At 40.9% G+C, this 16,535-nt stretch overlaps 1 protein-coding gene across 4 annotated transcripts in view; it reads left to right on the forward strand.

Annotated features, from left to right (window-relative positions):
* The window catches only part of USP54 (ubiquitin specific peptidase 54), a 91,990-nt gene extending 75,455 nt beyond the window's left edge, over positions 1–16,535 (forward strand). For all 4 annotated transcript variants that reach the window (XM_030950740.1, XM_030950742.1, XM_030950743.1 and 1 more), the window contains exons 16-23: positions 788–961; positions 3,921–4,040; positions 5,164–5,356; positions 7,585–9,038; positions 11,383–11,501; positions 12,626–12,766; positions 14,280–14,466; positions 15,180–16,535. In XM_030950740.1, coding sequence (XP_030806600.1) covers positions 788–961; positions 3,921–4,040; positions 5,164–5,356; positions 7,585–9,038; positions 11,383–11,501; positions 12,626–12,766; positions 14,280–14,466; positions 15,180–15,838 — 3,047 coding nt within the window. In that variant the 3' untranslated portion in view covers positions 15,839–16,535. The remainder of the gene's footprint in view (positions 1–787; positions 962–3,920; positions 4,041–5,163; positions 5,357–7,584; positions 9,039–11,382; positions 11,502–12,625; positions 12,767–14,279; positions 14,467–15,179) is intronic.

The raw sequence follows: 16,535 nt of genomic DNA on the forward strand, positions 1-16,535 counted from the left end.
CTCTGGCATGTCTTTTGTCTATTGACTTAAATGATAAAATAAAACTATTTTTTCCTATTCTTTCTTACAACTCAATATTCTGCCATCAAAAAAACCTTCCCAAGCATAGCTTATAACTTAGTAGAATTCTGAAAACCAGCTTGTAATTCTGTACAAAATTCAAAACTGTTAGAACTGTGAATGTTCTTTACAAGCTGTTTGGGCTGAGGCTAAGCTTTTCTGCTTATATATCATTCTAAGCAAATACTTTATTCCAGAGAGGGAAGGGAAAGGCAGCAGGGGAGACACTTTCTGAATGCCACTAATAGTTGGAGTGAGAATGAAAACTGATGGATTTCTGTTGTGTAGGATATTGAGGTGCTTTATTTTCCTCCCATTTTCATCCACTTCATGCAGTTAGATGAAAAACATCTCATTGGAATCCATTTAACTTCCATGAGCTGGTGATCTGGCTAATTTGACATAGCTTTATTTACAAGTTATAAACACAGCAAGAAGCCTCAAGATTTCATCACCAGCTTAGGGTTATTTCTTCCAATGGTTCTTTCTGTTCCATATGCTGATTTTGTGAGTCAGTGAATCCATGGACTGTGCTGCAGGGGAGCTTGAAGCACTGCTGTATCTTTATAAATAAAACTTAACAAAATAAAATTTATGTTCTGCAATTCTGTGGTCTCAGACTCTCATTACCTAATGTTAATTTTATTCTCCAATAATATTGCCTTGTCTTTTAAGGGATACTTTAAGAGATGTAGCTATCAAAAACATTTGCTTGTTTGTTTTGAAGGTGGAGACATCTTTGTTCCTTTAAAGAGTGAGCTGGATGAATTGCAAGAAGAGGTGGCAAGGAGAGCACATGAGCAAGAGCTACGCAGAAAAAGAGAAAAGGAAATGGAGGCAGCAATGGGCTTTAATCCCCGTCCCAGCAGGTTTATGGATCTAGATGAACTGCAGAATCAGGGTAACCTTTGAATGCAGTACATTTTGCAAGATAGTAGTGCTGAAGTTTTTTGAACCTTTGAATGTGATTTCCTCATTTAATTGTGCGTGTGTGTCTCTCACCACATCCACCCCCCATTACAGATATGTGCCTTCAGGAAGTGAAATACTGTCCATTTCAAGCCTGTAGAGAGTAAAAAAACTGTTTGGTGTTTTGTCCAAATTTCTTCTTAAATGAAAAAGCAAAGTAACGTAGAGATATTCTTAATATATCTGCATTTTTCCATTTTTTCAGTGATAGACACTGTTGATAGTATTGATACCTTGATTTAGCTGTAAGCCTTTAACCAGCATCTTAGAATGACTAGGACTGTTTTTACCTTTCAGGCACCTCAGCTTCACCTGCAGCAGAGGTGGTTAACATAAACCATTGTTCTGATTCTGCTTGATTTTAGTACCTTTGCAGCCCTGAGCAATTCTGCTTGTTCTGCCCTTGTGCTTTGCAGTGTTTCTCCCTGCCTGGCTGTGGACCCAGGGCACAGGTGTCAGGACAAATACTCTGGCTGGATCTAATTGAAAATCTGAGCTGGGTTTAGTTGCCTATCTTTTATGGGGAAAAAGAATTTTTAAAAAATTAAAAACCAAATACGAAGTTTGATTGTCTTTTCCATGACTCCTCGTCTTTCTGGGAGGAGATGGCAGCAAAACAGGTTTAATTGGAAGGATGCAGCTGGAACAGAGGGAACATGACAGGATTCACATGTAATACTTTGTGAAGCCCTGGATCTCCATCAGCCAGTAAGAGGATTCAGGAGAAAGGTGGGATAAAGTGCACTGACCTGGTCAAGAGTGAACCTTGGAACCTGCTGGAACACTTAACTGGGGGTTGTTGGAGGATGAGCAGAGCCAAGAAGAGTGAACACATGGGCTCTGGTCTATCTAATGTATGTATGATTAGGGCAGTCCTGCTGTGGTATCTTGTGCTGTCAGACCTCCTGGCATGTCCATGCTGCTTCCTCCAACCTGATGTAGAAGGGAGTTGAGGTTGCTGGTTTGCTGCTCAAGGAGAGGAAGGAGAGGGGCAGCCCACAGCAGTTTTGAACATGATCCCAACTGTGCTTTGCAACCTACAGCCATGCCAACTGCTCAGCAGGCAGAATGACACTGAGCAACCAGTGCCAGTGGCAGCTGAACAATATGATCTCCATGAGAATGTCTGACTGGGAATGTGTGTATAATTTTACTGACCATCAGTTATACTGGTGGTCTGCTGGTATATGGTCTGCTGGTAACCAGGTGAAAAATTCTGATGTACCAGAGCAGATAAATGTATTTTTTCTATTAGTACAGTGTTTACTTTTGTACCATAAATGCCAGTGTTTTAAAAACTGAAAAGTAAACCTCTGTTGCTGAGCATGTTGTCTTCTCTGCTTCTCCTGCATGAAAGAAAACAGCATATTCTCCAGTCCTTTACCCCCCTTTTTGATCTATTAGTTGATGGAAGCAAAAATTGCTTGGATTTTCTTTGTTGAAAAGAAAGTAAACTAGACTAATGCTTAATCAAAAAAGAATTTAGTAGAATGTTTGAGGAGTCCAGCTGCATTGACTTGTGATCTAGGGAAGTCTTTGTTTATTCCTTTCCAGTCTTTCCCCACCCCAGTCAGAGATATAATAGCTTAACAGACTGCTGGACTGCCTGGAAGGCTTGCTTGTATGCAGAACTCCAGAACACTTGTGACTCATTTTCCCCTCAAGTAAACTGCTAAATTCATGCAAAGAAAGCTAACTTTAGTATTCTGCCCTTGAGTACAAGCCTCAGTTGCCTTGATTTTGAAACTGAAGGTGCTGCTTGATTAACTTACTGCTCTAACAACTCTCACTTCTTTCTCCAGTACTAGCTTTTAATGCAGATTCTTTGGGGTTTATGGTAAAAGAGTTTGTATTTACATCTGTGCACAGCAATGTTAGGGAGCAGGTCAGGCCACAGCATGTATTATGCAGATTGAGAGAATGTAATTTATTGTAATTTATTGTTGGCTGATCAAGGTACTCACATTCTCTGCCACAATGACAGAGATGTTCCATTAAAAAAGACCCACCCCAGAACAGAGTAAAAGTCAAGTTTTATTTTCTATTTTCCCTGCCTCATTTGAATATTTGCATTTTAGTGCATAATTTGCATAATGCCTAATAGATGACACAAAATAGTTTGGGCATTTCTTCCTCTCAGAAATGGATGTTATGATGCCAGAATGCAGTTTCTTTTTGTGTCCAAAATTATTTATCCTTCTCCAGCACTGTTTTCCAAATTGTTGCAAAAGGAATTCTTGACAATTGTCCTTTCTTCTCAGCTTCCACCACCTTGTTTTTGAAGTTGCAAGACTCTTGGGTTTTTGTATTCTGACTTACAGCAGTTAAGTGTATGCACTAAACTAATTTATAGAAGTATTTCAGTCAAGCATTTATGTTCACACTTGACTCCCAGATTTTCTTCCCCAGACATGTTGGTTGTTTCAGTTTGTTTCCATTTTGATGAAGAAGAGGCAGATGGATTTTGTCAGGAAATTTAACATACAATGAAAAAACCCTAATCTGCTGTATTTCTTTTAGTGATACATTTTGGTTCTAAATTTAGTCTAATTCCTTCTTGACAGAAGTAATTTGAACTGACTCTGTTCTATGTCTGTACCATCTTTTATACTGACTTAAAGTGTTGAAAATAGTAGAATAAGCCAGTACAACTCTCTCAACTAAAGAAAATTTGAGGGAAAAAATCCCTTTCATGTTGTTTTACTGTGTGGATGTCAAGCATATCAGGGTGCTCAAGATATTAGGGAAGGTTTAGGTGGTGCAGTCTGGGATACGCACAGCCTCTGCAAGAATCTGTGCGTGGAAGGGTTTGGTGATCCCAAATGTGGGATGAGGGTAAGTGAGGGTTCTGCAATAATGAAACCAAAATGAAGGGTGCTGCCCATTTGCAGGGAGGAGTGATGGCTTTGAGAAGTCGATGCAGGAGGCAGACTCAATCTTTGAAGAGTCGCTGAATCAGGAGCAGAAGGGGGATTGTGCTGCAGCTTTGGCTCTCTGTAACGAAGCTATATGTAAGTAACCATAACTGCCTGAGCTACTGCGCTTTGACTGTTACTAATACAGAATAGAGGCTGAAACGCCACGTCACAGTAAGTGGTCAGGTCGTGATAGGGGGTCCAGCTGCTCTTTAGGAACATGCAAGTGGAGAGAATTTTTCATTTTTATAAGCATTCCTATTTGGGGGTTTTAGTCCTATTCCTCTTCATCTCCGTTTTTTTCATGTTTACATTCATTTTGTTGTTCTCTCCAGTGCTAAGGTAGTAACAGCACTGATGTGCCCTTTTTGGTGCTGTTATGTTTCAGCAAGCACCTGGTAGGTGGTTCCCCTTCCCACTCAGTCCTCACAATTTTTCTCCATTGTCAGGCCGAATTGCAAAGGCCATTAAGCTCGCTTGTTTTTCATGGAGGGTGTAGCATAGGAAGAAAATGGTAGCCCACTCTAGAGTCTTCTGGATTAGCAGAAGTGAACTATGCTGTACTTTAACTTTCATGAAGAAAAAAGCATTAGGACATTGAAGTGCTTAAATGCATTGTGACCTTTGAGAATGTGTGCTATGTGATTTCATTTTATTTTTGGTGTTTTTCCATTATGACTGGCTGGCTGTCTCACCCCATGCTCCCCTCTGTCTGTGTAGAATGGCTGCAGACAGGGTGAGTAGCTCCTGTGCTGTTTTCATTTAGAAATTGGCTTTTATGGACTGCAGAATAAAGGGTGCAGCATACAGCTGTAGTGACAGCTCTATTAGCTTTCTTTCCAGCAAGGAATCTCAAATTCCAGCTGGGTATTCCTGCACACAAAGGTAGTCCCAGGTATGGAGGATGCAGGAGAAAAGTACATGACAGAATGAAGCATCATTGTAGTAGACCTGGAAAGAGCCTGTGTGAAGGGATGAGAAATTGGACTAAGACAAGGATATTTTTATTTTATTTTGGTTTAGTTTGAATTAATGTGTTTGTACACCTGGCTAAGCTGAATGTGCATTAATGGAAACAGTAGCATCCTTGTGAATTCTTTTGTGGCAGTATTTGCATGGTCCATGTTTTTTGTTCCTGCTGCATCTTTTTGTTTTTTTCTTTTTCAATTTTATTCCTTTTTTCTGTTTGTTTTCTGCTATGTTTTCTTTTGCATTTTAGCTAAACTAAGACTTGCCATGCATGATGCCAGCGCTAGCACTCACAGCAGAGCCCTAGTCGATAAGAAGCTGCAAATCAGTATCCGAAAAGCCCGGAGCCTCCAGGATCGCATGCAGCACCAACAGCCACCGCAGCCGCTGCCTCCGCCAGCCTGCCACCCACCACAGGGCGGCACCATGGCCCAGTCTACAAGGTAGTGCCAGTACCTCGCCTGGGCACCACCCGGGCTGCATCTGTGAGCAGTGCAGTCTGGAAAGAAATAGCAAACTATGTTTATTCCCTGGATAGTCCCAAGTCCTACTGTGTTACACCTATTCTTCTCTTCTCTAGGTTCAGTCCTTTGTAAAACAGTCAACTACCCCATTTTTCCCCTCCCTACCACCCTTTCTCCCAGTCTTTATAGAACAGTCCAATGTGCATGTGTTCAAAATGTGATCTGTGACACAGAATTGTAGCAGTCAGTGCCTGGCAGCATTGATGTCTCATGCACCAAGGGAAAAAATACAATAGACAATAATCTGGCTAAAAAAAGTGGGAATACGTTAGGATAAAATGTGACTGTTTGTAATCAGGAGCAGTTTCAGGACTCAGTCAGTAAAAGACTACTGCAGTCAAAATTTTGCTGTAGTTGCTTTTATGTTGGGAATATCAGCCAGTATGTTTAGTGCTCTGTAGTTTGAAAACTGTTGAGTACCCTGATCTCTTCTTTCTAGTACACTTCTCTCGTGGTGCACTGGTACAACTCTTGAATCCAGATCCTGATCCTGTCACCTTGACTACTCCATCATTCTTCATTTTCCTTCTGTGCTTCTCAGCATCCTGTAGCCTGGCTTACCAGCCCTCCTCAGTGTCTCTTCATGATTCTTTCTTCCATACTGACTTTAACTACAGCATAATTAACTCTCTGCTATAACTGATCCTTTCTTCCTACTGTCTTTAGCATGCAGCTAAATCCTTCTTTCTTCCCATGCCATTCCCTCCTAGCACTAGACCATCCCTATCCAATTTCTAGGCTATTTCTTGAACTGTTACTTTTTTTCCCTCTCTCCTTCCTAACATGTTGTATTACTAGAAGCTTAGATAAAATCTTGGATGAGAATCATTTTTCTGTTTCTTTCTGCAAAATGCCGGGTATAGCTATATCCAAACCCAGTTAATTTGCACACCTGCCAGGAGATAGTTCATAACATTCTTTTCTTTTCCTGCAGTACCTGAATTACACGTAATGAAAGCTGATCTTGTTGTCAGTCAGGGGTCCATTATATTCTCTCGTACAGGAGAAATGCAGAGCTCAAATTAGGTATTTTGGCAGATTCTAAGAAAATAAAAAGCACTTTCTTAACTAGTTTTGCTAATGCTAAACTCATGGCTGCTCTGTGAAAAGAGCATTACTTTTGCAAAATGTTATATCCAACTGAATGTTAATATTTCAGTCAAGGAAAAAGAACCCCTCTTCATAGCCAGAGTTCTGTACTCCAGCTTTGATTTAAATAACATTGTAGACAGTACAAAGTTTGCAATTCCTTACAAATAATATTCTATTGCTACACGCATCAACTAGGTCTTCATGATAACTTTCATTCCATGCATCTCAAAGAGGAAACAAAGCAGTAATTTTACAGTTGCCTTAAGTTTTCTGCTGGAGCTGATGTAGCCTATCATATTCTCATAGGCTATGGACTTACTACTGTTTGTTCTGTCTGTATATTAAAATGCTGACTAAATGCAGAAAAAATGCCAGGGACATGTATGACTCAAGAATATAACTGTCTTGCATTGGTACTTAAAGGAATGAACATTATTTTCTACAAATATGCTTAGGATACAAATTATTGCAGAGTAAGAGTTATGTATTTAACTTGAACCTTATTTAATGCTTTAGATAAATATCTCAAAAAATTAGACTATAAAAATGATATGAGAAGAATTCCAACCTGTTCTTCCATTTGTCAAGTCATTCTTCATGAAGAATGAGAGGGGGGATCTTACTGTCAGTTCATGTTCAGATCACAAACATGCCCAAAGTATTTTAAGAGATATCAAAGATGTTACTGTTGAGAACAGTTATTTTATTTTATATAAATGCTATTCTTACTCTTCTTACAGTTATCCCTTCTCACATACTCAAGTATACCTGTTGAAATGCCTCTGGTGCTGTGCAAGAATACTTCATATAGAGCCTAATTGTAGCAAAATACTCTTAAAAATATTAAATTGATTCAGTTAGACTGTTAGAGTAGGAAAACAAAGTTAGAAGCAAAGGACTAACACAAATGTGTCTAGTGAATTAATGCAAAGTCTTCATCAGAATACAGTGAGCAGAGTGTGTTGAGCTGAATGTCAGCTAGTGCAGGGTCTGTACCCTGGGAATAAATGTAAGCAATGACTGCTGCTAATCATTTACTCTTCTGTGTGTTTTAGTGAACAGACTGGCCCGCTCCAAGTACTGCTGAGCCAGGAGGTACCACTGGAACCCAACAAAGAAGTGGAATTTGGGTCCAGTTCTTTCTTCCACCCACCTGCTTCCTGCCATGAATCGCACTCATCATTATATCCAGAGTCTTCCTCCTTACCCCCTTCTGAAAGCAATCCATCCAACAGGATCTCTCCAAACTTCCAGTCTGCTTCTGCTGATTTTCATGACCAAGTTCCCTCTTTTCCCTATAGGCAAGGGTTGGCAGAGAGGTCTGCAAGAACTGAGAATGAAGCCCACAAGAGTGGGGAATTTGCTGACACGACAGCCACAGGGCTAAAAGACTATAGGGATTGCTGCAGTAGCAGCAAGTTAGAAGAGGTTCATAATGTAATGCCTGTTCTCACACCTCAGTACCAATCCAAGGCTAACACAGTAAACTCTGAGTCTTTGCCTACACTGTTTCCCTGTCCACATCCACCACAAGCAGCATCTCCTGAAAAGGACAGCCAGCACAGTCCTTGTTCCAAACTTGCAAGCTCTCCAGTGCGGCCCAGCATTGATCTTTTAGGGGCCTATCATGCAGTGACCCCTGCAACTTCATCCCCTACACAGCAGTGCTCCTCGGATCCTTTGCAGAGCAATAAGTACTACAGAGCAAACAGCCAGGAGATTTTATTTCCCTCACAGGGTGAATATGGCACAGCAGACGGTTCTAAATCTGAGGCTTTTAGTACAAAGGGACACGTTCGCTCCTTGGCAGAGCAGTTTCAGAAAATGCATGCGGTCTCCCAGAGAAAAGGTACTCGTGAAAAAGACTGGATTACTGCAGTGTGTCAGGATGAGAAGTCTCCAAAGTTAACACAAAAATCTATCATCAACCATTCATCTTCCGGTTACAGACAGCTAATCCATCAAAGCCAAGAAAATAAAACCCAGTCTTCTGAAAAATTACACTCAACTGTGGATATTAGGGACGGGGTAGTTTCTTTGAAGGGTTTTAGTGCCCAACATGTTGCTTCTGTGAGTTTTTGTTCTCACAGTGAAGAACTGTGTAGAAGAGGTGGACAGAATATGGCAGACCCTGTACCCTACGTGGAAAGGCACTGTCATGATGGAGGAATGAAAGAGGTGGATGATGGAGCTGCTAGTAGCATGGTTGCCTCTATGCCTGTGGACCGTTGGGTGAATAATGTTTCTAGGTGTTACAGTTCTCAGAAGGCTAATAAGAATACTGAATGGCTTCCTGTACCTGGGAGGAGTCCACTCCTTTCTGATCAGAGAGCAGTTGGAGATGACTTGAGCAGGATCCCAGTACACCTGCATCCACAGTGGAATCAAGACACAGAACAGGAGCTCTCAGAACTGGAATCCCTCTATCAGACTAGTCTGCAGGCATCTCAGGCCACTAGGCCTTTCTTGGGAAGACAGGACAGTGCTAGGTATCCATTTGACCAATCAGGTAAGAATGCTGCAGTTGTTTTTCTTGGTTGACCTGCCTATGTACTCCAGTGTAGGTGAAGATGCATTTTCCAGTCGATTTAGTTAAACGGGTATTAATTTGTGCACAGATGCAGAAAAATTCAGGTTGTAGACTCTGGAAACTTTCCAGCTAACTAGAGAAAGCAGTGTCGTAGCACTGCCTGGGGTGGCTGCCGAGTAGCTGTTGATCATGGCAGACATCTGTTAAGAGTAACATAGAAATAATTGATCCTGTTTTCAAGTAGAGAGCCAGCTGCTTATGTCAGGCTAATGAATTTTGCTGTTTGAAAGTCCTGCACCCCCTCTGGAATTTATTAAACTGTTTCTGTCCCTGATGCTAATGTTCTCTACATTGGTGAATTTTAACTGATTGTATTGTAATTGAGAATTTGGTCTGTATCTGGTTGAGGGAAATAACTTCTAAAAGTTTATCAAGATCTGAAAGTTGAACCTGTGTTTTGCTAAGGACTGCCTGCTTTAAGTTCTGGAAAGTTACTTGTGAAAGCAGCACTGAGGGTAGATGAGGATCCATGAGACCTTGTGGATTAGTGGATGCCGAAAGAAAACAAACAAATTCCGTCAGTAAGGACATCCAGATGTTGCTGGAGACATTCAGTTAGAGTCTGATGACAGCAATCTTAATGGTTCCACTTAAACTGATCTAATCTCCTGCCTGATGTAGGGCTACCTTGTTTCTCTGTTTCACAAGTGAAGCAAATTTCTTTATAATCTGTGTCATAGCATTAAAGTTATGAATTTTCTGGTTAAATACAAGGCAGCTTGAAATTGGATGGGTACCAAGGTGACACAGATATAGCTGTACACATTTGATGTATATTGCAATGAGTACATACACAGGACAGGTTTTCCCCTGCCCTGCAGCAATGGCAGTGGAGCCCCCATCATTCCTGACAATGTGAGACCTGGCTGTGACCAGAGTGAGTACTGCAGTAACGTCTTGAGCAGATTTTTGTTGAACAGCTTGAGTTTTCTCTGGAACTCTTGTATCTTGCAGTCTGCTCACAGACCACTTAAGACATCAAAATGTGGCCATTTACCATTTGTTGTCCTGTTGGTTTACTTTCAGAGTTAGGCAGGATCTGCCTTCACAACTTTGCAGATACTGTCATGCATGGGCTTGAATCAGAAGGTCTTATAAATTCCTACTTAGCTGACTGATTTTGGAAGTTCTTTCTGGAAATTACCAGCATAAAGCCCAGTTGCTTTAGTGGTAGCTGGAGTTTCAGAGTTCTGTCATCAAATGACCCATTTCTTATGCTGACTTTTCTTGCCTATTTTCCCACCACATATCTGATATGAGATAGGGACATTCTTCTAAAGTGAAGTTTGTATTTGAGATCATCTGGTTTGCTGTAACTTTCAGTTGTTTTTTCCCAAGTCCTGCAAATTCTGTATAAAACTGAAAAGTTTAAACCAGTGCATCTTCTGTGATGAACTGGATGAAAATCACCTGATTTTTTTTTTAGACCTAGTCGTAGGTCTAGGACTGCTCTTTCTTTCTTTTAACTTGGATTACATATTCATTTTCAAATGCTGTTGAAACTTTGACCCATATCCACTGGTTTTGTTAGACCTTTGCATTCAGAATCTTGGTGAAATGCCTCTGTTTCATTAGAGGGGCTTTACAGCACAGTTAAAGCCAAGCCAAATGCAACCACCTCAACGCAGAAAAGGTCGTGTTATCAGCATATCACCTTTCTTCCTTTTTAGAGGAACTAACTCCCTGTGACCAGTTTAAATTAGGCCACTGATCTATCTATTCCATGAGGAATTTTAGGATTGTAAGTGGTTGATGGGGATTGCACTGAAGTGAGTTGTAGCAATCCTAGTTAAAAATAACACGTTTAAGTATTCAACCAGCACAGCAAATGGCTGAGAAGTGGTAGCATTGAATGGGAAGGAGCAGGTGAATGTGTGGGGAGGGAATCTGAGGCTGACATTTTATCTCAAATTACTTTAGGGAACTTCCTTCTGGTAGCTGATTTTCTGTATTTTTGGGCCCTCTAAACAATCTCACCTCTGTATCAGGCAAGTGTTAGTGTGCAGTTAAATAATTTAAATCTTAAATAGTTCAATTAACTACTCCCCTGAAGCCTGCAGAAGGGAAGTAGGCATAGTATCCTGATAGGCTGTCTCCCCTGAAATGTTGGGTGTTAGCTGATGTATTCATGTTCCAAGGATCTGTGACTTCTTGTTCTGTGTGTATAGTCCCTCTGTCTTTGCTGGAGTCAGACCTAAAGTAGTCAGAAATGTGCCATAACATGCAATCAGGTGTTGAATGTAATCCGTGTTTTCCTTCCCAGTGTCTGTGAGCCCGGGTGTGAGGAAGCTGCCTGCTACAGCTGGTATGGGGCTGTCGAAAACCCCAACGGCGGAGATCGAGCGCAGTCTGTGTGGATCCAGTGTCTCTTCTGTCTCCAAGGTGATATTTTGGTACTTAAGATGTACTAGAGGGGGAAGGGCTCTCCCTGTGCAAGAAAGAATTTACAGTGGGATAAGTGAAGTACATTATGAAAAAGATACCGGTGTCGTTTTTATTAATGTTAGAAAGAATTTTAAGTGCAGTCTAGCTCAGGATTAACTGGCTAAAATATGAGTGACTCATGCTGCATGCACTGCATGCGGTCAAATGATCTAAATTCTGGCTTGGAGAAAGACACTCCTGAAAACATTAAGATCTAGTCTCTTTCAACTTAGTGACATGAATTCCCTTGCATCACAGCTGATGATAACTGCTTCTTAATTTTACCACTGCAGGGGCACAGGCTCTTTTTTTTTTTCACTGTGTCACTACATATTTTTAAAATGGGTGATAATTTGGTATTTGCTACAGTTGGTAGTTAGTCACCTCAGAGTGGGAGAGCATTCATTCTTGTTTTTTCCTGGGAAGAAACTGTTTAAATAACTGGCAGTTACATATCACTGTCTGTATATGAAGACATGAAAGTATTTTCAGGGGGAAATGACATTTCCTGTAATGTCTCTGTACTTGTTAAAGGGAGCTCAAAATCTGTTCCTTTATAGAACAAAAGAAAGGAAAGACAGAATAAACATTTCCCTTGCTAGCATAAGATTAACAAGCTTCCAGCATTCATCAAATTATCCTAGATATTTTTTTTTGGTTATGAGGAGACTGTAGTATTTTATCATAAGATGACTGTAGGCTGCAGCCATGATTATCTCTCCAGGGGCAGTGATGCCTGTAGCAGCAGTCAATCCTTTAGGTGGATTCATCCCACTAAAGGCATTTTGTCCTGGCTTTAGATACTTATAAAAGAATGTATCTCATTTAGACAAATCAATCTGTGTATATTTGCTAAGGTAAGAAATACTATAAGGAATAATACTTTTAATCAGCAGATCCAAACAGGCCCATTTATTTCAAGTTTTCCAAGTAGTACCCAAGTGAAGGATTTTAGGAAAGAAAGGTAATTAAATATCATTGAAATATGCTCCATTATATTTCTATTCATCTGTTGCCTCTAATTATTGTACAAAATTGATGTTATGAAAAACCTTGTTTGAAATGTGGGATATTGTCTGCAGGTCACATTTACCAGAGGACATAGCAGGGAACCAGAAGAGGAGGAAATCTACAGTGCAGAGAATTTCCGTCGCATTGCTCGCAGTCTCAGCGGGACAGTTATCTCAAACAGAGAAGAGACCTTGGTCTCTTCTCACAGTTTTGTAAGTAGAATGATGTGCAGCTTTCCAAAGAGCTATCATCTGTGTGTAGGGTTGCTGTTTTCTATGTCTTCATTTAGTAGTTAACAAACAAGACAGAAGGCAACTCAATAATAAGCCATGATAAAAGCCTGTCTTTTTTGTTCTGTCTTTGGAAGAAGAATGAACTTTTATATAAGTAGCAAAGCTGTCTTTTTCAGGTATCATTGCAGAGTGGTGGCTGCTGCAGCTGATAGGCATGTCAGCTAACATTACTTGTCAGTATGCACAAACAGCTGGTATAAACATTTTTTTCAGTTGACTTAAAGTATTTTTAAGAAAGCTTCTGATGCACGTATAATTTCCAAAAAAACCCACCAGTACCAATAGGAAAGTTTCTGCTCTCTTGTGAGTTTATTAAGCAAGTAGCATTTTTAGAGAGTAAAAGTCAACATTAAAGGGGAGGCAATTCAAGACTTGGTGCAGACAGTTACATACAGAAAATAACTAAAAGTAAGGTGAGTGATTTTTCCTTTGTCCTTTCTGTTAAGTAGTCTTAGATGCAATTTTAAAGTGTCAGAAAAAATCTCCTTTAGCTGTTTTAAAGTGTCAGAAAAACAACTAAACAGAGTGTTTAGCAACACAGCTAGATATAATGTCAAGTTTTGGCTTGGACTGAATTTTTTGCAAACTCTGCTCAAACTTTTATTTGAAACCAACTGTGTAACAGGTATAGAAGAGTCTCAGTTATGAAATCAGTTAGACCGGTTGCTCCAATTGCACCTCTCTGCTGTGTACCATAAACTAAGTATATGTCAACTTTGAAGAGTTTGCTTCTCAGCATGCTTTAGTTAAGAACTCTGACATACCTGGCAGTGCTGGCAGAAGGAATTACAAACCTCTAGCTGTTCAAGACCTGCCCTTTCTGCTAAGGTTTTTATCCCCACAACATAAGTGGCCAGTAGATGGTTGTCTGTTTCAAGTAAATCACTGCACTCAAGTCTGTGATGGTTTGTTGTTGTGCCATTCAGCCGTCCCTGCTTTTTGGGGTAGGTATCTCCTAATAGAGGCAAATGGTACAGCACAGGTAAATATTTCAGCTGTGGCAGGTAAATCTGTTCACAGTCTGGAATCAGAGCTTTCAATAAAGCCTGGTAGAAAATAGAAAAGATGAATCAGCAATACTGTATTTGATGGCTTGTGTAGCATGCCATTTCCAATGCTGACTGGTCTGACATTGTTTGGTGTATTCAGTTTGTCAGCCAAACCCCCAGGAGCGGTTTGTGTTTGTTTTGGCTTTTTCTTTTTGTTACAATTCCAGTCTAATGATCCTATGTAACCCACCACTTCAGTAAGAGCCTTACTGGATTGATGCAATTTTTGTCTGTCTGTCTTTTTCACATACAGATGCATGTTTTTGTTCCAGTGACTCATCCCTTTCTTCCTTGGATCAGCACCACCTTTGCTTGTTTCAACCCAACTCTGTGTTTACTCATCATTTTATGTTCTGTTCTTCTCCTTTCTCATTTTACAAAAGGAAGCACCAAATACGAGGAAAATGCCAGTGGACACCAGCCACCGTTCTTCCAGCTCCACTTCCCTTCCTTTCCCCCATGATCCTCCTGTATTTCCCTTTGATCCCCAGCACAACCCAAACCAGGTGCAGCACCCACCCCATGATGTACTGATGCCCAGCATGGTGGGCAAGGCACGTAAACTGTCAGGTAATAATCACAGGACTTTTCATCCTTTTTGGTGATCAGAAATATTGCTGAAGTACAGCTCCTCAGTTCTTGTCTTTCATAATGGAGTTTCACTATCTGCTTGAATTCCTCCAGAAATCTGGAAGGACAAATCACATTTCTTCTTCTCTGTCCTTCAGAATTTTTCTGTGGTTATGTGCTAACTGTGCGTAACCAAAGCCAATGACCTTTATGGAAACATTATGATGGCTATATACAAAGTCATATCAATATTTTTATGAGTTATTTTCTTTAATGTTAAAGTAGTAGTAAGACCCACCACCTTGTTTCCATGTATAAGAGTACTTCCACAAATTGCTCATTCCCACGAGTCACACATGTGCCAGTAGAAATAACTACTTCCTGCATGAGAATTATTTTCCTGTGACAGCATCAAAACCAGTTTGATCTGCCAGCCTTGGAATACTTTGTTGGGCTCCTCTATGATGAAACAAGGGGCTAGTAAAGAAATCTGTGACAGCAGCTGCAGTAGGATAAGGAGAGGAAATGCAGTGAGGAAAATGAATGCTGGAAAAGGTACAGCTAGCTTTTATTCAGAATTGCATGTCAGCCAGTAACTAGATGTACTAGTGATTTCATTGTTCTTCTGTCACCTGCTGGCCACAGCTGATAGTTCAGAGAGGATGAAACAAAAACTATAACTAAACAAACCTTTTTTAAAAAATTTATTTCAGGAGATCAGAAGAACATCATCCAGAAACTTCTGGTTGTGCCTGACAGGGGTGAAGCTTTCCAAGGTGAAGACTACCCAGGTGTGGCACTGAGCTATGGGAGTCTCCCTTGTGTACCCAAAGGCACCCTCTCCCAGGGGCAAAAGCCTCCTGTTAATTTGCATTTAGGAGGTGGAGCATCGAGAGTCTCTGGCCGTTTGCTGAACACAAATCATCCTGCTGCACAAACAGCCACGTTACCAGATAAGCGGACAATGCTCTGGGGGAAACATGCTGGCCAGCCAGGCAAGGGTTTCCAGGAGGGCTTCCTCCAGCAGCCTTCACAACATCACATGCGTGAATCTCATGCCATGGGTTGCAGAGTACCAGCCAGCACAGACTACAGCACTTTAAGAATACCACGTGAGCCTTCTTGGGATCCCGGTGCTTCTCAAGGTTGCCCTGTGCCCCCCTCTTGTGTTAAGGCCCCGGGCCCAAGGAGAGTGGACATGCCTCCAGAAGAAGACTGGCGAGAGAACAGCTACACCCCTCAGCCTGGCAGAAGGCGAATGCTGCCAGTGCATGTGAGGGATGGGACTTTTGCTTCTGCTTCTGACACACACAGAAATATGCTGGCTCGAGCAGCAGCAGCTACTGGCACCATGCAAAATAATGGCTGGTGAGATCCCAATCACTCCATGTGCCCCAGTACACCACTCTGTGGACTATGGTTGTTGCCAGAGTGTGGATTGCATGGAGACAGGAGAGTCATTCAAACAGTATCTGTGCCGGTTTTGTCTTAAAATGTAGCTATACAGGATGTGGAAACTAATTGCACTGTATTTCGTCTCTGACACTACTGGACTGCTGTCTGGATGGGGAATCTTAACTATTTTAGTCCTGGCCTCTCCTAGCAAACAAGTGCTATAGGAATGGTAATTTGCTTACGGGTAAGTTCAGAAGCGTGCACACATTTTGAAGGAAGATGGCAACTAACAAAAGGACATTTTTAAGGACTCTTTTTCATGAAATGTAGCTTTGGTAAATTCTTCACAAAAAGAAACCAATCCTTTTGTTTTCTTCTCCTTCCTCTCTCCTGTTCCTTCCTAGGGAAAAAAAAAAAACTGATTCACCTTCCAGGTTCCAGTAAATCTGCGCTTGGCAGGTGGTAGTTAGTAAAACAAGCACGGTTTTCAATGTTCTGAGATCTCATACAGAGATCACAGCAGAGGAAGTGACAGGGAGACATTGTTCACAGTAAACCCCAATTTTCTCCACTTCTTTAAAGCAAACTAATGATGCTTCAGACAGAAAAGACTGTTAATGCTGCACGCTTAACTACACCAATGTAAACACAGAATAAGTTTAACTATTTTAGTG

This window comes from Camarhynchus parvulus, chromosome 6 (assembly GCF_901933205.1).
Source record: "Camarhynchus parvulus chromosome 6, STF_HiC, whole genome shotgun sequence".
NCBI classification, from domain to species: domain Eukaryota; kingdom Metazoa; phylum Chordata; class Aves; order Passeriformes; family Thraupidae; genus Camarhynchus; species Camarhynchus parvulus.